The sequence below is a fragment of the Mustela nivalis genome (assembly GCF_964662115.1).
Source record: "Mustela nivalis genome assembly, chromosome: 13".
Taxonomy (NCBI): domain Eukaryota; kingdom Metazoa; phylum Chordata; class Mammalia; order Carnivora; family Mustelidae; genus Mustela; species Mustela nivalis.
The window spans coordinates 42,525,252-42,551,597 of record NC_139032.1 but is presented as its reverse complement, the minus strand read 5'-3'; the positions used below and the strand labels follow the sequence as shown (position 1 = coordinate 42,551,597).

General features: G+C 39.0%; 1 protein-coding gene across 16 annotated transcripts in view; it reads left to right on the top strand.

Annotated features, from left to right (window-relative positions):
- Positions 1 to 25,998, top strand: part of BNC2 (basonuclin zinc finger protein 2) — a 423,723-nt gene extending 397,725 nt beyond the window's left edge. For 10 of the 16 annotated variants that reach the window (XM_082695083.1, XM_082695069.1, XM_082695078.1 and 7 more), the window contains 3 exons: positions 4,732 to 6,701; positions 7,134 to 7,199; positions 22,741 to 25,998. In XM_082695083.1, the coding sequence (XP_082551209.1) occupies positions 4,732 to 6,701; positions 7,134 to 7,199; positions 22,741 to 23,401 (2,697 nt within the window). In that variant the 3' untranslated portion in view covers positions 23,402 to 25,998. The remainder of the gene's footprint in view (positions 1 to 4,731; positions 6,702 to 7,133; positions 7,200 to 22,740) is intronic. The other 6 variants (XM_082695070.1, XM_082695080.1, XM_082695079.1 and 3 more) reach the window with 1 other exon arrangement.
- Positions 25,999 to 26,346: the final 348 nt, after the last annotated feature.

Genomic DNA, 26,346 nt, shown 5'->3' with positions numbered 1-26,346 from the left:
TCTTATCTGGTCTTTTTTCCATCTCTTTACATCCTTTCCCTCTCTACTGTCCCTTTCCCTTAGGTAAGAAAAACCAACCAACCTTACTTTGATCTTAAAACTATGGGTCATATACTGTGTTTTAATGTGAAGAAAGGGCTTAAGTAAAACTATTGACAAATAGTTTTATACATTATAAAACCAGGACAGTTGATTCTACTACCAAAAAAAAAAAAAAAAAAAAAACTTTTTGGAACGCCTGGGTGGCTCAGTTGGTTGGACAACTGCCTTCGGCTCAGGTCATGATCCTGGAGTCCCAGGATCGAGTCCCGCATCTGGCTCCCAGCTCCATGGGGAGTCTGCTTCTCTCTCTGACCTTCTCCTCGTTCATGCTCTCTCTCACTATCTCTCTCTCAAGTAAATAAATAAAATCTTTAAAAAAAAAAGAAAAACCTTTTTAAAAAGCACTCTGCAGAGCCATACAAAACCAGGTGCCAGATTTCTACTGAGTGATAATCAGCAGTTTCAGCAAAATAATAAAATGAAGTCTTTTCATTTAAAATAGTTATATGCAAATATTTTATGTGTTTTATACTTTTTCTGAACCCAGTAAAACTGGTTTATAAGTTAGGACTATTTGGTCTTACTCATCTTTTAATTAATAGTATAGCTGGTTATTTCACAAGAAATCAATACTTATAATAATACCTTGCATTTCACTTACCTGGGTAAATCTTATTATCCTCATTTTGTAAATAACAATTCCCAATGTAAAAGTTTAAAGGTCACTGAACTCTGGTTATAAATGGGCAAGCCTTAAGGAGCTGATTCACTGACTATAAGATGGAATGGGAAGGACAAGAGTTGAGTCCTGTTACTCTGCTGTGATTTATTATTCCTGCGCAAGACCCATGTCCCATTATGGGTTGGTCACTAGTCAGGACATTCATATTGGTCTACCAGACTGAATTTTTGTTTTATTAATGTTTATTCTGTGATAAAGCGTAATTCTTTTTATGACTCTTATTCACTCTGGTAAAGTTTATTTGACATGGCATGGGGGCCACGATTTTAGATCTGTACTTCTCAAATTATCTGTGAGGAAGGACTAGTTCCCCACCCCCCCCCCACTCCCCCCATCACTTTTGAGCCACTACTTAAGTTAAATAAAATAAAAAGAAATTCATTTCAAAAAATCATCATGCTTTTCATTGCTGTAGTAGTCATCACATTGTCTTGAAGTCTTCTAAATGATCACCCTCAATTATTTACAGACTGGTCCTTTTAAGCATATAGACCTTTTGTGGAAACTCTTGCTTTAACACAGGAGTCCCAAGCCACTGTTTTGAGAATCACTGCACCAGACCATGCTTCTCTCTGTCACAGAGATCTTCAGGAAGAAAGAACCCAGGCCTGCCTTTTTTTGGTGACTTCCAAGTCCCATTCAACCAGTTTATCCATGACTGTGCTAAAACTGATAGCCATTCCTACCATTGAGCTTGCAGACCCATGATGTTATATAAGAATGTCAACTTGCTTCTTTCAGCAGTTGCTTTGTTCTTGAGCATGATGATAGTAGATACCTTTGATCAAATACAAATGATGGCTTCTTTGGAAAGAACTTTTGTGATGCTTCATATTGCCTGGATGCAGAGGGTGCCCTGTCAGGGGAACCCCAGTGTGAGTGGGCAATGTGGATGTTTGTCCTGTTCCCAAGCACATTTGTTTGCAAAGATGTTATGTTGTCCTTCTATGTAACTATAAATCGCTGTTTCCGTTATCACTATAAATGAAGCTTCTCTTTTATGATTCAGGCTATCAGCAAAGTTCTAAATCTTGCTTACCTGGACCTCTTCTACCAGAAGTAAGTGGTTTAACGTAACAGTTCCATTTTAGCGGAGACAGCTACTCAGGACTAAAAGAGGTCTGAAAGGCAGTGGTTTTAGAAATAGCGGCAGGCATTGTGGCAGGCCAGAAGAAAAGAGAAACCATGTGGGACTGCTGTGTTCTGTTGGGGGAGACAAGATAGGAGGGTGATGGAAAGGAGATGCCTCAGGTGGGTTTGATCAGTTGCTATGGTTTCTAAGGGCTGTTTTAATACCAGCGGCCACCAGCTGTGTAAGTACATTCTCGACGTGCAGACTCAGGTGCAGGCTACCTGGGAAGGAATGACTGTGCTGCTCAGGTCGCACCGCAGCCTGAGAAACGATCCACGGTAAAAGCTTTCATAAAAGAACAATTAAGAGAGTGCATTTGATGGTAAAAGAAAAGTAGTGTAGAAGTGGACGTTACAGTGCTCCAGAGACCAGCCTTGTGCAGGGGAAGTCCTACTCCTTATTGTCGCAGACTCAATGTGCCCACTTGGGAAATGGCGTTATGGATGACAGTCATTACTACGCTCCATGAACTTAGAGTCGGAATTTTTGGATTCAAGTATGAGACCCCAAGTTAGCATCTTGGCAACCTCAACCAGCCATCCCCTTTTCCTTCACCCTGGGCCCCTCATCTGTTACACATTTGCTGAGCTCTGGAAGCTATTACAAGGTTCAAATGAGATAATCTATACAAAATCACAATTTATTTCTCTATTTACCTACAACACCAACACTCCCCCTTGCTTTTCCCTATTCCAAAAAAAAAAGGATGTAAGGATGTAAGGGAGACCGATTGCTCTGATACTTTTAAAAAACTGGCTGTTGCAGGACTCCAGAATCACCCAGAGTCCTCATATGTACATATCATTATATAAGTATTCTGAGCAGATAGCTGCATGAGGGTATTTGATCTGAGCTCATGTTATCTACAACATGAAAGAGGGACAATTTTCGCAGGAATGGACACCCACATGCACATGCCCAAGCATGTACTTTATGTAAAATGATAGAGTACTGGAGTGGGTCTTATCAGGAATGGGATATTCTTTTTTGTAAAGCGATTTAAGTAAATGGTAAGTATCTCCTTACAGCCAAACTAGTGGTGGTGGTTCAGACCGTACAGTTGTGGTCCAGAGAGAATTTGATATCACAAAGCTGAATAGAACGATCCATGAGATAGAATTTTTCATCATAAGAGTAGTATAGTTTCCTTTATCCTGAATGATGCATTCTACGTTAACACAGCACAGTTGATGAAACTAAGAACTTAAGATTGATACCATACCATTAACTGATCTAGAGACTTTATTCAGATTTCGCCAGTTTTCCCACTAAGGGTTTTTTTCTGGTCTGGTATCTCTAGAGTCTCACATTACATTTATTTGTCCTGTTTTCTTGGTCCCCTCTATCTGTAACCATTCTCTGGTCCTTATTAAAAAATCTTTACTGATGTTTATACTTTGAAAAGTACTAGCAACTGTTTTGTAGAATGCCCTTTGACTTTGCTTTATCTCATGTTTTCTCTTGATTTAGATTGAGGTTATACTTTTTTTTTTTTTTTTTAACAAGAAAAGGATGACATACACTTCTCAGTATATATCAGGAGGTACATGATGATACCGCTGGTGATGTTGACTTTGGTTACTTGGGTAAGGTGGTGTCTGCTGGGTTTCTCCATTTAACATTATGGTTTTTCTCTTTGTAATTAATAAGTCTCTAATATTATTTTTTTAAGAAGATTATATGCTTCCTTACATTGATAGGCAGGTTGAGGCAAGTACAGATTGTGGAAGTGTCCCGACCTGGTTAGGAAGAAGCTGTGCTCTAGAAAATGATGGAGTCATTATTTAAGCATTTGAATACATTTCTCCCAGCCCATGCTGAAGTGGATTGCCTGACATTACATTGCAGGATTTTTAAGTCCTACCTCCAGGCAAATCTCATAGTTACTAGCAAAAATGAAAGTGTGAAATGCTTTTTAATGTATATTTAACAACACATAGTCTGGTGATTACTGATGTGTATTCTCTGTGGACTCCCTTTGCTATCAGAGGAGGATGTTAAGAGAAAACATTTTTACACATTTATTCTATCTAAATCCATCACATATTTACTTTCTAAATATCTATAACTGTCACTTATAACAAGATCATAAAAAGTCAAATACTTAAAGTCTAACTCAAACTTTGAAGCCTAGGATTACAATCAATTTTCAGGAAAAGTACAATCACTGTTTTTCCTTAATGCTACCTTATGAGATTGTCTGTTAGTAAATGACACTAAAATACAGCCATTAAAGAGAGAAAAATACCATTTAGTAATGGAAGTATAGACAGCAAAGCTCCATTTTTCATCATTTTGATTCAGAAAGTTATATAATAACTCCTATTTAAAGGAATTTTCATCGCTGAAGCCAGTATCATCTGGTTGTGTCAAGGAGGTAAATTTCACAAAATATACTTAATCCATTCCTATGGTATCTCTATTTAATACAGATTTTTTGCATTTTTACTGGGTTGCACAGCAAGAGTTCACGTCTTATACTAATGTGTGCTAAGTAGTTGCATTCTGTATAGACCGTTGTTGTTAAAATAGCAGTAGCGAAGGCATGTTAGATCACAGAGCCCCAGTGGTCTACATTTTGTTTGCTTTGACGTTAAACTCAAATCTGTTTCTCTAACTGTGACTCTAATTACTGCAATTGCATGGCAGAAAAGTTTGCTTTGTAGGTTCACTTTTATGAACGGGGCTTGTGTGTTTTCTGCTGTTGCTCTCCGTGTTTCATGAGCAGGTAGAGCACTTCAGTTGCATTGAATAATTTTGCACAATCAGTAAGTTTTTGTGTTTATCTTTGTTGTTTCTTTGATGTGGCTTCTAGGATGCTGCCGGCAAGGTACTGGACCGCTGGGCCATCATGTCTCGAGAAGAGGAAATCATCACCCTTCAGCAGTTTCTGCGGTTCGGAGAAACCAAGTCCATTGTGGAGCTGATGGCAATTCAGGAGAAAGAAGGGCAGGCCGTAGCTGTACCATCTTCAAAGACAGACTCAGACATAAGGACTTTCATTGAGAGCAATAATCGCACCCGGAGTCCCAGCCTTCTTGCTCACCTAGAGAACAGCAACCCTTCTAGCATTCATCACTTTGAAAACATCCCCAACAGCCTCGCATTTCTGCTTCCATTCCAGTACATAAACCCAGTCTCGGCCCCACTGCTAGGATTGCCTCCAAATGGGTTACTGTTAGAGCAACCGGGACTAAGGCTGCGGGAACCAAGCCTTTCAACCCAGAATGAATACAACGAGAGCAGTGAATCTGAAGTATCTCCCACACCTTATAAGAATGATCAGACACCCAATAGAAATGCCCTGACCAGCATTACTAATGTGGAGCCCAAAACCGAGCCAGCCTGCGTATCTCCCATTCAGAATTCTGCCCCAGTCAGTGATCTGACCAAGACTGAACACCCAAAAAGCTCCTTCCGGATTCACCGGATGAGAAGGATGGGTTCAGCCTCTAGGAAAGGAAGAGTGTTTTGTAACGCATGTGGGAAGACATTCTATGACAAAGGTACTCTCAAAATTCATTATAATGCTGTTCACCTGAAGATCAAACACCGATGCACCATCGAAGGTTGCAACATGGTCTTTAGCTCCCTCCGAAGCCGGAATCGCCACAGCGCAAACCCTAATCCTCGCCTCCACATGCCCATGCTACGAAATAACCGAGACAAAGATTTAATTCGGGCCACATCAGGAGCTGCCACCCCCGTCATAGCAAGTACAAAATCAAATCTCACACTCACAAGCCCTGGCCGGCCCCCAGTGGGTTTTACCACTCCCCCACTAGACCCAGTCTTACAGAATCCTCTGCCTAGCCAGCTGGTGTTTTCTGGGCTAAAGACTGTACAGCCAGTTCCTCCATTTTATAGAAGTTTACTCACTCCGGGGGAAATGGTGAGTCCTCCAACCTCCCTCCCGACCAGTCCCATCATTCCAGCCACTGGTACCATAGAGCAGCACCCCCCACCACCTTCTGAGCCCACAGCACCAGTAGTGATGATGGCCACTCACGAGCCCAGTGCCGACCTGGCGCCCAAGAAGAAGCCCAGGAAGTCCAGCATGCCTGTGAAGATTGAGAAGGAGATCATTGATACTGCTGATGAGTTTGATGATGAAGATGATGACCCCAACGATGGTGGAGCTGTGGTCAACGACGTGAGCCATGACAATCATTGCCACTCCCAAGAGGAGATGAGTCCAGGCATGTCTGTGAAGGACTTTTCTAAACACAGCAGGACCCGGTGCATTTCAAGGACTGAAATAAGAAGGGCTGACAGCATGACTTCTGAGGACCAAGAACCTGAGCGGGACTATGAGAATGAGTCTGAGTCTTCAGAGCCCAAACTAGGCGAGGAGTCCATGGAAGGGGATGAGCACATTCACAGTGAAGTGAGCGAAAAAGTCCTGATGAGCAGTGAGAGGCCTGATGAGAACCACAGTGAGCCCTCTCACCAGGATGTCATCAAGGTGAAGGAAGAATTCACAGATCCCACTTACGACATGTTTTACATGAGCCAGTATGGACTGTACAACGGTGGGGGAGCCAGCATGGCAGCCCTGCATGAAAGTTTTACATCGTCTCTGAATTATGGCAGCCCTCAGAAGTTCTCCCCAGAAGGGGACCTGTGTTCTAGCCCAGACCCCAAAATCTGTTACGTGTGCAAGAAGAGTTTCAAAAGCTCCTACAGTGTGAAGCTTCACTACAGGAATGTTCACTTAAAAGAGATGCATGTGTGCACGGTGGCTGGCTGCAATGCTGCCTTCCCCTCTCGCCGAAGCAGAGACAGGTCAGTAAATCTCCATTGGCTGCTCCTGCTGGGGGTGGAGGGTGCCAGTCATGCTGGACTTAGCATTAAAAAAATCCAACTAAGATGTTTTTGATGCACTGTAAAGATTGTCTGCAATGACCATGAGATAACCAAGCTGCCATGCTCATGAAGGATTGTTGCAGTTGGTGCTTGTTATGACTAAGCATGCAGAATCATGTGCCATCTTACCCAGTAATGCACGCCATTTTTCTCTGTGCTCTGTGTATGTGTGTGTGTATGTTTCCCCATGCATCTAGGTGTGAATAAGTTAACTATGTACACAGTTCCCTGCTTCCTCATGAAGCTTCACGTAGAAGCCGCAGCTTCTGTTATATATATTTCTGCTTTGCCTTGTGGCTTTTTAATTAAATCAATATATTATCTTCATACACACATATTTATCCAATATAGAAACAGAAATTTACGGATGGAAAGAACCATAGGTCCAGGACATCGAGACAGCCTGCATCTCCGTAGGTATAACCAGAAATGTTATCATTCTTACATGAGTATTTAGTGTGTCCTTGAATTCTTATAAGAGTCATGAAAATATCGGAAGAAAGTGGGACCAAAATAATTATTTAATGTGGGGAAATGGTATGGTGGTATGGGTTTCTTTATTTTAACTTCACGGTATCTTTTAGCACATCTCTAAAATACAGTTTATCGTGGGAATTATGCACAGAAGGGGAGACATGCATATACTTTTAGGATCGGTTAGAATATATTATGTCCAGCCTTGAGATGACATCAGACCTTGGCTATGTGGCTACAGCCCTGAAACAGTTGGGTTTAAACAGAAGCAGCTGGTCTTAAACCTCCAATGTTCTTTTTCAAGCCTAAAGAAAATGTAATATAAATGGAATGTGTCAAGGTGGTCAGTGGTGGGGTAACACAGTCATCCTACACTCGAGATAAGCTTGCAGGCAGATCATTTACATAATACACCAGCCCAAACCGAAGTCACACACCAGTTAATTCTTCCTCTTCTGTCCAATGTGGGTTTTTGGTTTTATGCTGCCTTTTAAAATATTTTTAGAAAAAATTTCATTACATGGTAAAAATCAGTATAGTAGAAGAAACAGAATTAACTGGAAAGTTTCCAAATAGCCATCCCCCAAATTCTCGCACTTAATCAATGGGTAGATCCTTTGACAAAGTAACAGAAAACAAAAGTACCACTGAAAAGTGGCAACCTGCTTCTAGAATATTTGGTTTCATTCTACGCATTTAAAAGATAAATCTTTTTAAAAATAAAAGTTAAAAAAATATTTTCCGTAGTACTGAAATGCAAGAGGCCCAATCCATTTAAAAGCAAAATTTCTGAGAAAAGTAAGTGGCTCTCTTTATACTCAACATGCCCAAAACATGCTTTGAAGAGAAATCTGTATTCTCTAAGATTTCACCTTCCCCAGCCTTCTCTCCCACACCCCTTTGCCATGTTCTGTAAAAACAGTTTACATTCACAAAGTCCTTTTCAGTTCTGAGTTACCAGTTCACAGCACCAGAATACAGCAGATAAGATAGCTGTAATTTGAATAATAAAATATACTACTCGACACAATCCCCCACCCCCAAGTTTGTGAGCAATATTCATTCTTTTATATTTGAAATAGTGCACTTGTGATAATGAGGTTAATGCATTGGATTTTTTTTTTTTTAACAAAAATAAAAGACTCATGAAAACCTGCATAAAATATTTATGGAAATGGAGTGTTTGAAGACAAGCCAAAATTTAAGCTTATTTGCATGAATTCCTATCACAGTTTTAGTTGGTTTGCTGAAAATACTGCAAGTCATAACACGGGCATAAATGGCTTTGGGACCAAAAGGCTACAACACCCAAAGCGTGGTGCTTTCATTTATGTCAAACCACTAGAAAACACAAGCACTTGTGTTTTTATGTCCTAATGCATAAGGAAGTGCTGTTGAAAGGGTGGTTTGTCTAAGGAAAAACATTTATAAATAGCAGGAGAATATTTCAATCTCCATTTTTCTAAGGATTAGGAGGTTGGCAGATGACTAGCCATATGGAGATTTAGAAGAAGTGTCTAGGGTAGGGTAACTGGATGTTCTAGAGAAGCAGATACAGATACTCTCCCATGTGTGTTCAGTCACACAGGAGATAGCAAACCTCAGAAGACAGGTGATACATTTCATTTGGGTGAAATCGCACATCACAGCTAATCTTTATAATTCTGGAGTTGTGTAATACATGATAAATGAAGAAAAAGCAAACCATGCAAAGGAAGCTTTTTGACTCTCCCTTGAAGTTTTGCTTTTCAAGAATGCTCATATTTCTGGGTCCCAGGTTAAAAATTTCTAGAAACTAAGATGCTTTAATTTTGACATTTTTTCCCTTAAAAAAAAAAAAGTGTTCATCCTTGTTGAGTCTATCACTCAAACCACCACACAACCAGAAACAGCGATGCCACTGGGGACACTACCTCTTCCTGCATCTCTGCAGAGTGAGCTCACACATAACCAACCTCCCATTTCAGCCAGTCACCATCACTGCTTCCAATCCTTAATCTGCTGTTTCACAGAGCCTCTTGGACCATATCTCCCATCTACCACTTGGACTCAACCTTCCCCCTTTCTCTTCCCTTTTGCTGTATTAGTCACGAGAGCCCCAGGAATCTGGTTCCCTGCTTTTTTCTTCTTCAGTTCATGATGAAGCTAAGACGTTCCCAAACAGAAACCCTTCTTTGCCTTTAATCCTGCTGTCCTCAGGCCTATTTCTTTCCTTTCCCCAGAGTCTTGATTCATCCATCCTTGACTCCACAATGTCTTCCTTGTGCAAATAAAGCATTAGAGGGGATTTCGAGTGGAGGTTGAAGTGTGCAAGGCTACAGGATGTGTAGTGATAAAATTAACAGAATAACTCTCTTCCTTCTGTTTATAAAAGCAGTCTTCTAGTCTTTGGTCTTAGAACATCTTACAGAAGTGATACCCAGATCTTCTTGGCTTTTTCCAAAATGGCCATACACAAGGGAATTGAGTTTTTGGTCTTCAAATAGACATGTTAGTCAGATATAAGTAGAAAGATATTAAATAATGTGTTTTCCATTTTGCAGTGAGAGATGTCCAGGTCTTTGCTCATGGTCTTTCTAGATTTTATAAGATCAAGTTGAAGGCTTTTTGAAAAGCAAAAATGTTCTTTGTCTAAGGTCATACAAAGGGAGAAGCTGTGGCAGCGGGGAAGAGGGGGTTCCAGGCATGGTTTGTTAAGGCTGAAGTTTCTAAGCACAGTGTTGAAGGTATCCTTTTTTTATACAGTTGTGACTGAGTGTGAGTGTAATAAATTCAAGAGCAAAGAGTACCATTCCACACTAATGACAGAGAGCAGTGTACACAAAGATCAATTCATCTAGTCACTAGGTGGCTATGGAATCATTTTCATTCTGAGTTATGGAAGTGAAATGTATATTATTGTCTCTGTGAAGAACTATGGCATGATAAGGTGATTACTAAAGTGTTTAACTATTAACTGATAATGTGGTGTAGTGTTAGACCTGACGCTCTCCTAAACTAACTTCCTTCCTTCCTTCCTTCCTTCCTTCCTTCCTTCCTTCCTTCCTTGTTTATCCCTTGACTTTTCTGCTATTAAGATAATGTTCTTTAAAGGATCAGGAAGCTGACTCTCCGTTTTGAAGTATGCACATGAAAAACTCCCTGGGAAGAAGAGATTATAACTGGCTTAAAGCAAGCCTAGTCTTCATAAAGGAAATTTTCTTGGAGACATGTCGTAGTCAAAATTGGCTGGGCCTAGTTTACCTTTGGTCATTTCTCATCATCTGTCTTGAATTTCCATCCTGGGGCGAAACAGTCATGGATCACCTGTTTATAAGGGAAGCCCATTTATAAGTAACATTTGGTTTGTATCAAAACAACAAACAAATAAATGCCCTTCGGTCCTCTTTCCTAGAATTTCTTATCATTTGCTAATACCTTAAAATCTATTCATACCTGTTTTAGTGATTGGCAATGCTAAGACTCCCTCAATTAAAATGAAGACTTTGCACACCGCAACAAGGTGATCTGCCCAGAAAGAACTATGTGTCCCTTTGTTTTACGTCTTCCATGGTCTTTACCATCTTCATTGCTCCCTTCTGCGAATAGCAGCCACTGATGGCCAAAGTTTGTCTTAAATTTTATTAGAAAGGTAAGCATGTATGTTTGATCTTCAAGGTGTAGGAAAGATGATGCAGCCCCATGAATAAATTTAAAAACAAAATAATATTTGCTTAGGGTGATTTATAAATAAATATGAGGCAACCATTGGTGCCAAGTGTGAACCTTCTCTTTGATTGCTAGTTAAATCAGTCCAGATTTAAACATGTAAACTTCTTGATTTGTATGGAGGAAGACATCTGTATTTGGTTTATTAAAACCTGCTGATGTCTCCAGAACTAAATTTGTTTCTATATAGGCCTCTGGGTAGCTGTAGCTAAAAAGCAGAGATGTATAGTTTTTGCCTGTCTGATTACCTGACTTCCAGCCCTGTACAGGTGTGCAGGAATAAATTAACATGAGCTACCTCTGATGAGCCACTGCATACATTAACAACAGAGGTGAAGATGTGAAAACGTGCTACCTGCCTCCTGTTATCACCTTCTCAGTGACAACATCCATTTTTTTCATCATTCTCTATGTTTGGAAACTTAGAACTTTTCTAAAGAGAGATTTTCAATAAATGCACATGATCTCACTACCTTCAAGAAATGAGCCACTTAGCACCAGTTTGAGGTAACTATTAGTATATTTGCCTTCATATAATTAGCCGTCAAATACAGCGTGTTAATTTTCTTCAAGTACAAGAAGAGAACATTTTAAGGAATTTCATTTCCTGTAAGTTTGCCAGTCAAACTGAAACTCTCCTTTTCCAAAAATCTTTTGTAAAGTGACGTTGTGCAGGTCCTCTGACACTTAAATGTTGAGGAAGAGATTTCCCCTCCTTTATGCTATTTGGTTTCACAATAAAAGCCCGCAAATCAATAGGTCTTTTGTACTTATCTCCATTCCTTTCCATCAAAGGGAAACAAACAAAATAAATCCCCCTTCTGAGTAATTGCTAGTTGTGCCTTCCTCAAGCAAAACTTTGGTAGTAAGATAAACTTCGGTGTCATTCCTGTCTCTGGGGTTCTTTTTATATACTGGGAGAAGAGCAATGAGCAAAACTGTCTCCTTGTATCATGGGGAGAGACTCTGACAAGCCTAAAGTGAGCCTCGGATCTTCCTAATGATCTCCTGCTGGCCCAGCTGGATGTAAGACAAGCTCATTTAAGCCTCTGCTGACCTTTCACTCCTCCACTCCTAGAACCACACCAGTCACTTCCACCGTCTTCCAGACTGAGTACCAAACAGACAACACAGCTGAATGGTGAATGAGTGACAAAGAGATGCTCACACATTCCTATTGATGAGTGAGTGTTACATTAAATCTCTTATCAATACATAACCTCCTTACACAAACAGGCTTCCTACACACTGCTTATTCTTACCCTCTCTTTGAAAGGAACAGGCTGTTACTCTTGCCAGCATTATCTTGAAAATTCAGGTAAAAGTTGCACTTAGAACAGAATGTGCATACGGAGTTCACAGAGGCAGTATTTTTCACGATTGGCAACACCTTGGAAGGATCATCTTCCTGATTTCCACCTCTCTGGGGCCTGCCTCCATCTACCTGACACCGGTGATAGACTTCACTGGTCTGGTCATAATTATTCTTCTACATAATTATTCAAGATACTTGTTCCTGTAGATAATCTTTTCTTTTTAAAAAACGGAGGCCATTCACACTGAAAGTGTGAATTAGCAGTCGATAGTATCAGTGTTGTCCAGAGTGGTTCTCTCTCAGGTGAAAGGCTTCTTACCAGCTCTCTTGCTGTGAGTGATCATTTGTTGTTGTGCTAAGAGGAAGGGAGACTTTCCTCTCTCTGCTGAAATTTCTTAGTGAAGGTCGGGCTAGAAAGCATTTCTTTTTTCTTTTTTCTAAAGCCTCAGAAATAATTTAATGTTTTGCTCTAAGACTCCCACAAGCTTCAAATAAATGAATGTGGCAGAATATGAAAGGAGTTTACACTTGCCAAAAAATTACAATGTCATAAAAAAGGGATTTGGTAACTTCAGTTCTTGAGTGCCGTGGGGTGTGTGTGTGTGTATGTGTGTGTGTGTGTGTGTGTGTGTACATGTACATGCATGTTTGAGAAAGAAGCAGGCTATGAAAGAAGAGGAAAGACTACTTTGTAGGAAAGGACAATTTTTCTTCAGTTACTTAACATAAAACTACACTTTTAAAAAATACCTCAATTTTATGTCCCAATGCAAGCTGCTTGAATTAAAACAGAAGTTGTAAATTCCTGGTAAAAAGCTGTTATGCCTGAAGTGTTAGTGATCTTAACTCTAGTACTTTATGGAGTTTATTACTTCTTTTATTAACTAGGGGGAAAAATGTTACCCACTTCTGGTTCAATTCTTTTTCTTGCTTGCTCTAATTATTTTGACTTTACCTTGGGAAAAAAAAAAAAAAAGCCAAGTGTTTCCAGCTGAACATATATAAGTGATGCTTCACTTTTGCTAGAGCATTTATCAATCTGAATTATTACCAGCTATTCAAAAAATATGCTAACGTCCTAATCTAAATGCATCCACGTAATGTATATGTGTGTTTATACATAAACATCCACATAAATAAGAATATCAAAAGACCGATCATCCTTAATTGCCAGAACAGACATGTTCATCTTGGAAAGTAATGTATGAAGTTACTTTATCACATTGATGGGAAATAACTGGATTTTGTAAGTAAAAAGAGACAGATTGGGACAAGGAGCATGACGGATGCTCAGAAGGCAGCCTCTTCGGTCCGGTGGCCAGCTGAGGGGGGCCGCTCTGAGTCTGCTGCCTTTTTAGCCCACTCTGTCACTGAGGGGGCACTGGTGGGTCAGTTCGCTCACTAGTAATTGTGTTTTACAGACTTCTAAAGCAATTGGCTCAGTCAGTCCCAATTCAATAAAAGCGGAGAGCAAGAGAGAGAGCACTTTTGTTCTATTTTTTACTTGAAATTATTTCATTCAGCAGTCTGTCTTTTTTATTACCAGGACTTGACATTAGCACTCCAAGCTATATTAGCATCCATTTCAGCAGTTCAGTAATGGTATTAAAAAAACACTTAACTTCAACGGTGAATGGTTGTATGACAGTACCATAAAAAATCCACATTAAAAAAAAAACTCATGTATTTGTCCCAGCAAATTATTTTTCACTTGTTTAACCACTTCAAAACTATGTTCTCGTGATGGTTGTTCACAAGGACTGTCTTATTCTCAGAAGCAGCCAATGGCGCTGCTCTGTCGATTAGGGAACTGGGGAAAGAGGATAGGAAAACCGGTAGGGAGAGGGTGGGGAAAGATGCTATTTACCCTGTAGTTAGATTACCTTCCATTCATCAGCAGAGATAGAATTGGCAACCTCAGAGCACCCAAGGTGAAATTCTTGGATCCTCATATATAGCTGGGATTTGATTTTGAACCCAACACTCTCCAAACTTGGGAGCAAAGCCTAACTACTTTGGCACTGCAGTGTGCTCATAAATGACTACATTAGATTCTAAATTTTGATTAAACATTCAGTAATTAATCAATGGTAGACATGAAGCAGTTGGCAAGGTCCAGAGCTGCAAAATGTTTAAGACATAAAACATTACGAAGTAATTAGAATATGCTCCTTCAAGAGAAGGATTGCCTTCAATAAAGAGGTAAATGATAGCATCCTGTTTATTGTGGACGTAGGCAGCCAGAGCAATATGATAAACTGCTGGAGATACACATATCAGTAATCATCCACATTATTAGTGCCATTAATCATAATTCCAAAAATATGACAGCAGCAGCCAACTTTTTGACCAATTTTGCTTCTGCCTGTTGGCCATTATAACTTTGCTAATAGACTGCAGAGCTCCTGTGCATGGCCATTTGCATTGAGAATAGAAGGTTAATTATATTTGAGCTGCTGATTTTTTTCTCTCCTTGGAAAAGGCTTAGCACTTTGACAATCCCAGGAGCTCCCTGTTGTTAAACCAGTAAAAGTACTTTATTGAAATTTTCTTTGTTGGTCAGGAATGAGGAGATGTTTCAAATGAGATATAAGCGCCAGGGACAGCTGCTAATGTCTCTTGCTCTGAAGTGATCCTTGGGCAGCAAGATGAACTCAGTGGTTTCTTTAGATCACTTTGTTCTCTCATTTCTCTTTTGCAGGTGGGTAAAGATTTCAGCACTATATGGAAATCCCACTTGATTAGTGGTAGTCTCGATATGTAGGACTGAGAAGTTGGGGGTTATGGCTCATAATATTGAGAGAAATAAGCAGATATTTTAACATAAAATTCTGCTTTCCCTATGCTCATGTAAATAAAAAGTAAAAATAATTTCACAAAAATTGAGTGTTTCTAAAAATTGAGATGTTTAATGGCATAGGTACATTGCTGGTGAGTTAAAGTTTTCATTGGTACGTTTGACATTATTTAACCAAGAACACAAATTAGATTTTGCACATTCTTTTTGTTCATGTATCTTTTTTTTTTTTTTAAGATTTTATTTATTTATTTGACAGAGATCACAAGTAGGCAGAGAGGAGGAAGAGAGAGAGGAGGAAGCAGGCTTCCTGCTAAGCAGAGAGCCCGGTGCGGGGCTTGATCCCAGGACCCTGGGATCATGACCTGAACTCAAGGCAGAGTGTTTAAACCAGGCGCCCTTGTTCATATATCTTAAATAGTTTCATTTTTAACATAGAATTCCAGATAAGGCCATAGCTAAATGATAATACTGGTGGTCTATAAAATTGGGAATCTCTAAGAGTCCTAGTCTTAACTTTTTAAAAGTTCTTAAATCAACCATTTTTTTAATTTTTAATTTTTTATAAACATATAATATATTTTTATCCCCAGTGGTACAGGTCTGTGAATCGCCAGGTTTACACACCTCACAGCACTCACCGAAGCACATACCCTCCCCAATGTCCTCCCCACCCCACTTCTCCCAACCCCCTTCCCCCCAGCAACCCTCAGTTTGTTTTGTGAGATTAAGAGTCACTTATGGTTTGTCTCCCTCCCAATCCCATCTTGTTTCATTTATTCTTCTCTTAAATTAACCATTTTAATAATGTAAAACATTTTGAATATTTGGTCTTAGGAAGTATTTCCTTTGAAAATGATCTCAGAAAGAAATAGAGGTTTCACATTGTATGTATTAAAAAAGAATGCTTACTTTTTAAATGGCAGAAAATTTTCAAGAGAAAAATGTGTTCCTATTATTTTAGACATAGGTCTTCTAGGCTCTTTATTAAAGTCAGACCATTAACACAAGGGTTGGAAGATTTGAGGTTTAGTTCATCCAGGGGTGTGTGTGTGTGTGTGTGTGTGTGTATTAGAACTCAGATTTGTTTCATTCCTTAAAAGACGTCAGTGTTCATGGCCTTTTTTCTTCCCACCAATAGTAGTAAACTGAGCACCATATGAGCTGCCTAACTGAGAACATTTCTGAATGCTGTGAAAACATAACCCTCTTCACAGTGTAGCACTCCTCTCACGTTACAATGCAACAGGTACCTATTGAATTCAATCAGCACCCTGGAGAAGCCTTGATGTGTCAGATGCAACTCAAAAGTAAAATGGTTAGGGAACAGGGCTGTTGGATATCAATTCTACACTTAACCTGAGCATCCGGCATTTTCCATCTACCAATCTGCCTTCCCAAATGCCATTACTACATTAACATTTTTTATGCATTCCACAGCAATGACAAATTGTTTTCTAACTGTAGCGCCAGATTTAGTATGCGAAAGACACGTTTGCCTCTGCCAACAAACCAATAATTCTCACTAACATCTTCAGAGTTACAACATTTATAAAGTTGCAAAGTGGAGTAAACAAACCATCTGTTTGGCTTTTCCATATATGTCATGCTTTCTTATTAGCATATTACGATTCATTTAGTAAACAAATTTGGTGATTTCGTTCACGTCAAAGTTAGGTCGGAAGCTTGAAGATGATTAACATTGCTGGGACATGCACATTAATACATTGCTTCCTCGGCAAAGTTAAATGGCTTCTCAGGAGAATCGCCCCTTGTTGACAAGATGAGACTGTCAATTTTGTTTGCCTGCCACATTAGGGGCCGTGAGGGGATGGCAGGCTCAGAGAGAGGGGAGTCATGTAGGCAGCATAATTCACTGTGAATTGAGAAAAGAAGTCTAATTCTGATAAATGGTCGACCCCAATACATCCTACCTGTTATTACAACAGACGTGCCGTATCTGTGCAGTAAATTAGCTAAACCCCTAAAGAGTTTGGTGGGAGCTTATCTTCAAGTGAATAATTTGAATGTGGAGGGAACTGTCTGCGTGACCAGTATGGATGATTTGTTTTATATTGAAAGAAATTGAAGTGACTGAATTTCATAGTTTTAATTTGCAAGAATTTGCTTAGCTTTTATTTCTTACATTTAATATGTACTTCTTTTGTTTTGTTTTGTTTTTTCTTGAGCATTCACTAAAACTGTACATTCAGTTTGTGTGTGTGTGTGTGTGTGAGAGAGAGAGAGAGAGAGCTAGAGATGGTTTTCAGCTCTTCTGGAGAGGGTCTTTAGATAATTGCCTATAGAACAACTACTAGTTTTGCAGAAATGTGTACTATCAAAAAATGTGATTTAACTCACAGAGCTGTGAGCCTCCTACCATTAATACAAAAATTGTGAGGAGTTAAATACAACAGATAATGTCAGAGCAATCCAGATAAGAAGAGAATTAATGAGGGGCAGAGGTTTTAATTTTTCATTTCTGTGGATTTGGATAGATGATGTACATTTCTGTTCAGGAGTGTTGATGATTCAGTATCCCACAGTACATTGAAATCCGGCATCTAGGTTTTTCCAGAATGGCTATAAGTTTATTTCTCTATCATATATGCATATGTATATAAATACACACACACACACACACCATTTTTTTGGGTATCTGTTATGTATACATCATAATCATTCTGGACAATGTAATTTGAGGGGCGTGTGTGTGTGTGTGTATTGAGTGGCAAACATAAGCAAGAAAATAAAGACAAAAATTAATCCAATATGGAGCCTCAATTCTATTTTGCCTGAGATATTGTAATTATTTATCAAGTATTTTGTTTCACTGAGTTTAGAATGCTTCAAAACTGATAAAGAATTAAGATTTAGATGTTGAACTTCTCATGTAACCTATGGTCTGATTCACCATTCACCATTTTGACTACTACATTCTGACTTTCTAATTTGAACATGAAATTTTTCCTTAAAAAAAAAGTTCCTTCCGTATATATCCAAGTCAAAGTTAAAACCTCGAAGCACTTTTTCTTTTAAATGTTTTTCACTTTAATTTTTACAAGTCAAACATTGTATTAGTTGAACTGGGCATTGGAACAAGAGAGACATGAAAAAGGAAGTGCCCAGCAAGACTTGTTTTTCTCTCTTATTTTCTCTCACTTTGTATTTATGTATTTACTTAGCTGTGTTTGATTAATTTGATGTCTTCTGTGGATGCATTGTAAAGTTTTATTTTTTTAATTGAGATATAAATGACATAAGTAAAATTTTTATTAAAGAAACAAAAAGAATGGTAGTCCACTTTAGTCCAGTAAGAGTACTTCCACTCAGCATTTCAAAGTGTTAAGTTTGGTTTCATGACTTCTCCTACCCAAGGCGTCCTTACTTTTTGCTCTTAAGAATAATCTTAGTTTTCAAAAGGCATTTTGTAAACTCACAGTGTGGAAGGTGTAGGAAAGAGTACAGAGGCTCAGAGAAAGTAGTTGTAATTCCAAGCAAGTCCAAGTTATAGGACTGTGCCATGCCTTAATCTACATAGTGTTTCTGTGTACACACTAGGGTATTAATAGGGCCAGAATTACCCTTTGCTGTATTACCACTGCCTTTTCTTAAATATTCTGTTACATGGTTCCAATCTTGGGATCATTGTTTTCTCTTCTACAGTATATTTTGGGAGAAACTTCTTTACGACTTACGCATATTATTGATAGAAGGCAAATAAACGTACTTTCAAGTATCTCCTATGTGCAAAGTATTCTACTTTACTGCAGGAGGCTGGAGATTGAATGAGATTTAGTTTGTAGTCTTTAAAGTGACCATCTTGGGGCTACATTTTGGACTCCTCCCTTAGTAAGTAGTACTGTCTGTATTCATTAACACCAGATTCCTATTAAGACCAGATGCTTACCCTTTCTGCCTAGGACCTCATCTTCTCTCTCCATCCCAGTCATTTTTTTTTCCATGAGAGCAATATACATCTGTGTATTGGCAGCAAGTATCAAAGCAAGTAGAAAGAGCTTTCGTGATGTGTATGATCTTGTATCATATAATAAGTTTGAATATATCTAGATTTTTGCTAAAGATTATTTCTCTCTCTCTTCTGGAGATAAATATTCATAGTAAGTCCATATCTAGGAAAACCGTCTGTCTCTGGAAAACTCAAAACTGGGTTCCTTCATAGATTGTTCCTTCCACTTATTACACACATCTGCAACACTGCTTCCTCTGCGAGGGCTCTTTCTCTGATTTCCAGCACTCTCTGGCCTTCCTCCATTTTAGAGTCCTTCTCTCCATCTGATGGACAGTAGGCATGAGTTCTTTCTGTGTCTCTTCCATCTTCCCTTTCTTTTTACCTCTTTGATTTTGCTGATCCAAATGAACTTATAAATTGCTATTAACCCTAGGTCTTTGTATCTCCTCATGAGGACAGTGTTTTATGACAACTAATGGTTTGGATCGACGGATTCCAGAGTCCAGCAATTGGTCTATGTTAAGATCCAGTGCTGCCTTCTGTCTACTCTGTAGAGGCTGAACCTAACCTCTTGAGGAACAGGATCCGTACTCTCTAAAGACTCTCTTCTTTCTCTCCTCCTCTCGCTTTTCCTCTTACCCCCCAAACATTACTATGTGAGTTTGTTTGAAAATCTCCCAAGCCTGGTATCACAAGAGTGAATGAGCAAACTTTCCACAGCCTGTTCTTCCCATCCCCACTTCAAGTGTTTTGCATATGGTATTTAGGAGGATTATTAAACAAAAATGAAATAGATTAAGAAATGAGCATAAAAGAATCAATTCTCTGGAACTGTGGTTGCATAATGGAAATCGACTACCATGAATGAACCCTTGTACTGAAGTTATGAACAGCAGAGCTAATGCACTGCCATGAGTTCATCTTTATTATTGCATTACACCTGAATCAATTGATAAAATAGCCTTTTTTTTTTTTTTAAGCAAGGGATGGCACTTAATTGAATAAAAGTCAATGTAATTATATTAGCAGAGGCCAACAGTACTGCTGACAGCGGAAAAGGGACACTGTTGAACAGAGTGCCAGAGCTGGTCTACACATTTCTGCACATCGTTTGGTTGACAGATATTGAGGGCTGGTACATCATCTAATTAGATTACAGATTTCTGTTGCTGTAAGTGAGAAATGAAGAGAAACATCTCTTCCTGGTAACATATCAGTAGAGATGTGTAATTTCACAAGTCATCTTAGGAAAGAAGTGTCCATCTGGGTGATCCGTGTGTCCTCTTGTCAATGTTAATTTATTCTTCCTTATTCAGTGTGTCTGGATGTGACTGCTGTGTGTCTGGCTGCTGTTTTCTCAGCAGTGAATCTAGGAAGTGGTAACTGCAGATGTGTGAGAAGCAACGGAGTTCTAGATTACAGTCGTCATAAAATGTGTGCTTGTGAAATTAAAGTGGGGAGGGTGTTAAAAATAATAAACAGAGGGGTAGGCTTTTGCGGGCTACTTATGGTTGGCAGTTTGTTTTATCAATAGAGTCATAGGACGCAGTGTAACTCTGTTTCCACATTCCTATAGTAAGTGTGGGGGCGTCACACCCGCATGTCAGGGTGGAGACCGCACAGTAGGTGTTTCCTGCACTCTGCTTAGCAACTGCACTTGGAGTCATCTGTCATCTGACACCCAGGACACGGGGAGCAACAGTGTCAGAGCAGGGACCATGGGGACAGCTTCTGTTTATCACTCGCATACTCCCCGCCCCTCCCCACCCCGCATGCATCTGTGTGGAACTCATTTATGGATGATAATGATGCTGTGAATTTGGTTTATCTTAATTCGATTCATGATTTTTGGATTATACAGCTGATCTGAAAATCATCAAGACAGCATATGAGATGATCGCTTAATGACAGAAAATGATTTTGTGATCAGAACATTTTAAATCCCTATTTTATTGTTTAAGTTTTTTTTAAACCAGATGTCTAGAATGTGAATTTGTTTTCTCTCTCTCTCTCTCTCTTTCTCTCTCTTTCTCTCTCTCTGTCTCTCATTCTTGCTTTCTTTTGTGATCGATTTAGCAAAAGATTAGAAAGCTGATCTTATTATCACAAGGTAAGCTCAGCCTTCCTAAGTGCAGTGTGGAGAGGGCTGCTCCCCTCTACCCCTTAACACCCAGAGTGCTATATATTGTCTTGTGTGGAAAGGTGGAGAAGTCTTTTCCTGCCTTTCTTGTCTCTGAGGCACATACCTCTCAACCATCTCTAAGAAATTTGCCATGCTTGTCACCAAATGGAGTGACTCATTTTGGTCTTGCATATGTTTTAATTATAATCAGGAAGTCTGTTGAATGTTATACTGGCCATTCTAGGTCATTTCTATTATCACAGTTACTTCTTCAAGATGTAGAGCTTCTGCCATGATCAAGAAGCTTTTATGTATCTGTGTATTTATTTATTGGTTTATTTTTTAGAAGGGTAGCCTCCAATTTAGGTGCTTGTTCAAATATGTGAGCCTTTGCAGGTGGAGAGAGGTATATGCCCAAGGGCACTTTAAAAATAAATGGGGGATGTAAATACAAAGGCATTGTTTTCAGATAGATAATAACATATCAGGCTTTGTAAATCATGGCATCCCTGTGGATGCTGGGGGACAAATCCTATCTTTGTTTATTTTGTTTGTTTTTACACAAGCAAAGCACTTAGTAGAGTAAAAGTTTTGCTTGTCCAAGAAGTACAGATTCCAGTTGTTAAAATAGGGGGACCATATATTGTGCTTGATGTGGGGGGTAATTTATTGTGTGTATCCTTTTCTTTTTAGTCCTTTTGGTTTTTTTCTGTTGTTTAGTGTGATTTTTTTAAAGGGTGGTTGGGTTTTGTTTTTAAAAAACAATTTCTATTATTCAGGCTTTGTTTTAAAGGATTACATTTTAAAGGTTGAATTACTTGATGAAAGCATTTTCAACAGTAAAATGCAACAGCTTCTGAAAATGAAGCACAGTTTACTAGCAGATTAGTTGAGATCCCAAATTATTCTGAGGAAAGGGATGTATGATAGAGTCTGCAACCCTATTTCAAAATTCTAATCTATAAAACTAAATTTTTTCCTTCCTAAAACATGAAATATAGACAGGTGAGGGGGAAGATGTCATTATGTTTTAAAGTTAAACTGAAACTATCTAGACCATTTACTTTTTTAAAAAATTGATCCTTTTTATACCTCTAAATGAAGTACTGTAGGCAAAAGAGGCTTGGTTTTCATTTTTGGTTTTTTGGTTTTTTTCAGGTGTAAATTCAAATTACTCAGTTTAGATAAGCAGCATGTTTCCATTCTTTTGCCCTATTTAATATATGTTCTGAAATCTCTGCTGTGAGATTCTCTGCCGCTGGTGCTGCTACCCAGGAAAGTTAAGAGTATCATTGAGAAAAAGGTGCATGGGTTTGCATTCATCCTACCATCGAGGAATTGTACTCTTCTAAAAATTACGTTAATGAAAGGCTCCCCTTATTGCACTCCCCCCCACCACTTATTCCCAAATCCTGAGAATATAGGGAAATGTTTGCTTTTATAATGGTGTAATTAGCAATGAATGTGCTTATTTGATGCCTGGTGGAAGCTGAATCAATTTTAAAATGTTCTTCTTTTTCTCACCCCTCCCCACTCCCTGTACACCTCCCCCCCACCTTGTTTTCCTAGACACAGCGCCAACATAAACCTGCATCGCAAACTGTTGACCAAAGAACTCGATGACATGGGCCTGGACTCAGCGCAGCCCTCCCTTAGCAAGGACCTCCGGGATGAATTTTTGATGAAGATCTATGGTGCCCAGCACCCTTTGGGGCTTGATGTCAGGGAAGACGCCTCCTCTCCCGCAGGGACTGAAGACTCCCACCTGAATGGGTACGGGAGAGGCATGGCAGAGGACTACATGGTCCTTGACCTGAGCACCACCTCCAGCCTGCAGTCCAGCAGCAGCATCCATTCCTCCCGAGAATCCGACGCGGGCAGCGACGAGGGGATTCTTCTCGACGACATCGACGGGGCGAGTGACAGTGGGGAGTCTGCACACAAGGCTGAGGTCCCTGCCCTCCCCGGCAGTTTAGGGGCCGAAGTTCCAGGATCTCTGATGTTCAACAGCTTGTCCGGGAGCAATGGTGGGATCATGTGCAACATTTGCCACAAAATGTACAGCAACAAGGGGACTTTGAGAGTGCACTACAAAACTGTGCATTTGCGAGAAATGCACAAGTGCAAAGTCCCCGGTTGCAATATGATGTTTTCCTCTGTGCGAAGCCGAAACCGGCACAGTCAGAACCCTAATCTCCACAAAAACATTCCCTTCACTTCAGTAGATTAGGCTCAGAATGGACACTACAGATGCCAGCTCTCACCAGATGGCCTACATATTTGAACTGCCATAGTCAGTGTGTGCTTGTGTACTTGGGTGTGTGTGTATGTGTGCGTGTGTGCGTGTGTGTGTGTACACATGTACGCCTCTGTGTCTACATACACACACACGCAACTTTTCTTTAGATATAAAAAGATGAACACTAGGTGCTTTTGAAATTATTTTCTTTTTCCTTTATAGTTTTGGGAAAGGGGTGGGAACTTTAATTTGGGAGTGAAAACAGAGTACCCTTAAAACACACATACACACACACACACAAAGTGTGCAACTAGCCCAAATTCTGAAAGAATAAGAATTCTCGGTCCTCTCCAGAGGGACAGTTTGTTATACCCATGACTGTTGCCTGCAAAGAAATAAATAAAAGGGGAAAAAAAAGAAAAAAGAAACAAAAAAGGAACTTCTTACAGTTGTCTTTTGTGAACTTTAAGGTTTTGAGAGAATCTTCAATTAAAGCATGGCAGATTCACCTGTAAATATTTAGCCTTGAGAGGCCAATGATGTAAAGCAATTGTATTGATGGTCGTTTAACTCTTTTGTTTAATTTTTACAGTTACATCCAGCTCTTAGATATGCAGGAGAAAAATAGTTTGCTGGCTAGCTCTATTCATTTATGTTAGCATTAATGCACATTTTTTTTTTAAAAGAAAAACCATGGTCTTGTTTTTACTACCTGCTAGATATAGTGATAAAGAGGTGCTGGCATGCTTTACAGCACAGATCTGATTTTTTAAAATGTCCTGTACTAGTACATAAATCCAGTCATGCACTTTTTTTCATACACTACAAGGGGATGTGTAATATCCATGCTTCTTTTTTTATCCTTAAACTATTGCCATACTTCAAGTAAGTGTCTTTTTAAAAAAATTCACTTGTATAAAAATGGTCTGGTCAGTATAGGGCACAAATGCCAAACAAAAGTATTAGTGTTAACACAAAACTGCCAACTTTGCACAAGTTTCCAGAAAAGAAAATACAATTAGTCACTCAACATAACCACAGGCCAATTTGTCGGCCACCAGAAAACCGCTTTAAAAAAAGAACACTTGGTGATTCTTTCAAGTGCCGAATGTTATTAGAATCAACATTGCATCCTTCTTGCTTATATGTTAAGTTACATAAAAGGAAAACAAAATTATGTGGTGTGAAACAGCCAAGGCATTTGCTCTTCAGAGGCAGGATAATATTTCAGGATACAAAAGCCCAAATTACTCACTATGGAACAAAGCTGAAAATAGTAAAAGTGTTGAACACTCATTTCCAAGGACCTAACCCTTCTCCTTTAAAAAGAAAGAAGTAAGTCTGCACTGGGTTGGTCTGTTGTATGGCTGTCTAATTTTTTGCAAGTTAGGCAGTCGTCCTATGATTCAGGCCCGTTTGATAGACAAAATCAAAAGACATTTCACAGCGGCAGTTACTCAGAAGCTTTGAAAACATGTGCTGAACTTGAATTGAGCAACACTCCTTTCTGAAAAGCCAGACGAAGGGGGGTTTAAAATAGGATCTCTCACTGTTGAGTGTTTTGTGTTTCCCCACATGATTTGTCAGAGAGAAATGAAAGCAAGCCTGAAACCCAGCAATTGAGAGTGAGAAAGAGGGGGAGACAATTCTCCAAACCTTTTTTGTTTTGTTTTGTTTTGTTTCCGATGTTTACACATGTTGCCTGAGCTGGTTAACCACATGGGCAGCCCTCAGCTACCACAACATACTGACTAAATGATGATATTTACTCAAGTTCAGTCTGCAGCCAAAACCATTAGGACGTGCATTGCAGACTGTGTTTTGTTGTCTTTTTTTTTTTTTTAAGTGGAGGGGGGAAAGACAGATAAACAAGGAATATTTTGTCTAACAGTACACAATAATTTAAAGAGAATGTATTTCTTTTCTGCATTTAATGGCCTCAAACATTTCTCTCATCGGTCTCAAGGTTAGAAATACCCCCTTTGTTTGAACTTTGCATGTTGTTTCCATTTTTCATATGTTTTGTAATTATTTTTTCTATGTTCACATCAGCATTCACTTCCGTTAAATTTGCCAAAGGAAACTGTTAATATGTTTCTGTTGTTGTTATTATTCCTGTAGGATTTATTGTACCTCACAGTATTTATTGTTTCCAAAAATAAGCATCATTAGTTGAGGATTCAGTATTTTTATTTGTAAAAATTTCAGAAACAATAGATTCTTCAAGATAAGCTAGACTTGTCTAGAAGCTTCATCTTTTCATCTCCTTCAGAGGATACTATGGGGTTTGTTTAATTCGTTTGTTCTCCAGTGAAGAAAGACCAAAAGTATTCGCAGTACAAAAAAAAATCATATCAAACACTATGTCTGTTAAATGACAAATGTTTACGGTAAAAAGCTGAGGAATTAGTAATAACCATTTTTGTTTTCTTGTACCTTTGAATTTCCCAAAGTCTTAATTGCTTTATTTTGGTGTTGTGTTAAATTGAATAGACAGAGATGTTTTCCTTTGTTTTATACCATATAAGACTATGTACAGTATGTTTGTGAAAAATTGAACTAGAATAATGAAAGTTTGTTTGCAAACATTTTCGTCCTCTTAGCATTCTCTGTGTTGCGCTGTTGCCCCACTACCAAATGATTTGAGTCAAAAAGGGTGGAAAAAATATTTTTTAGTATCCCAAGAAGAGATTAGGGAGACACTAGCTTGTGGATTGTGATAGACTGAATTACACCTAGTTTTATGAAAATTAACACATTTTTATTTCAGTGATATTTAAAAGTTATACTCTTGGCTGAGCTATTAGAACTCATCTTGTACAGAATCAATGTTTAGTCTGTTTAATTTAATGTCAACTAAAAGGTCAAATAGCCCTCGTGAGTGAATTACATAGCTGTCAGCAGGTCACATCAGCAAATGAACTGGGCTTAGAACA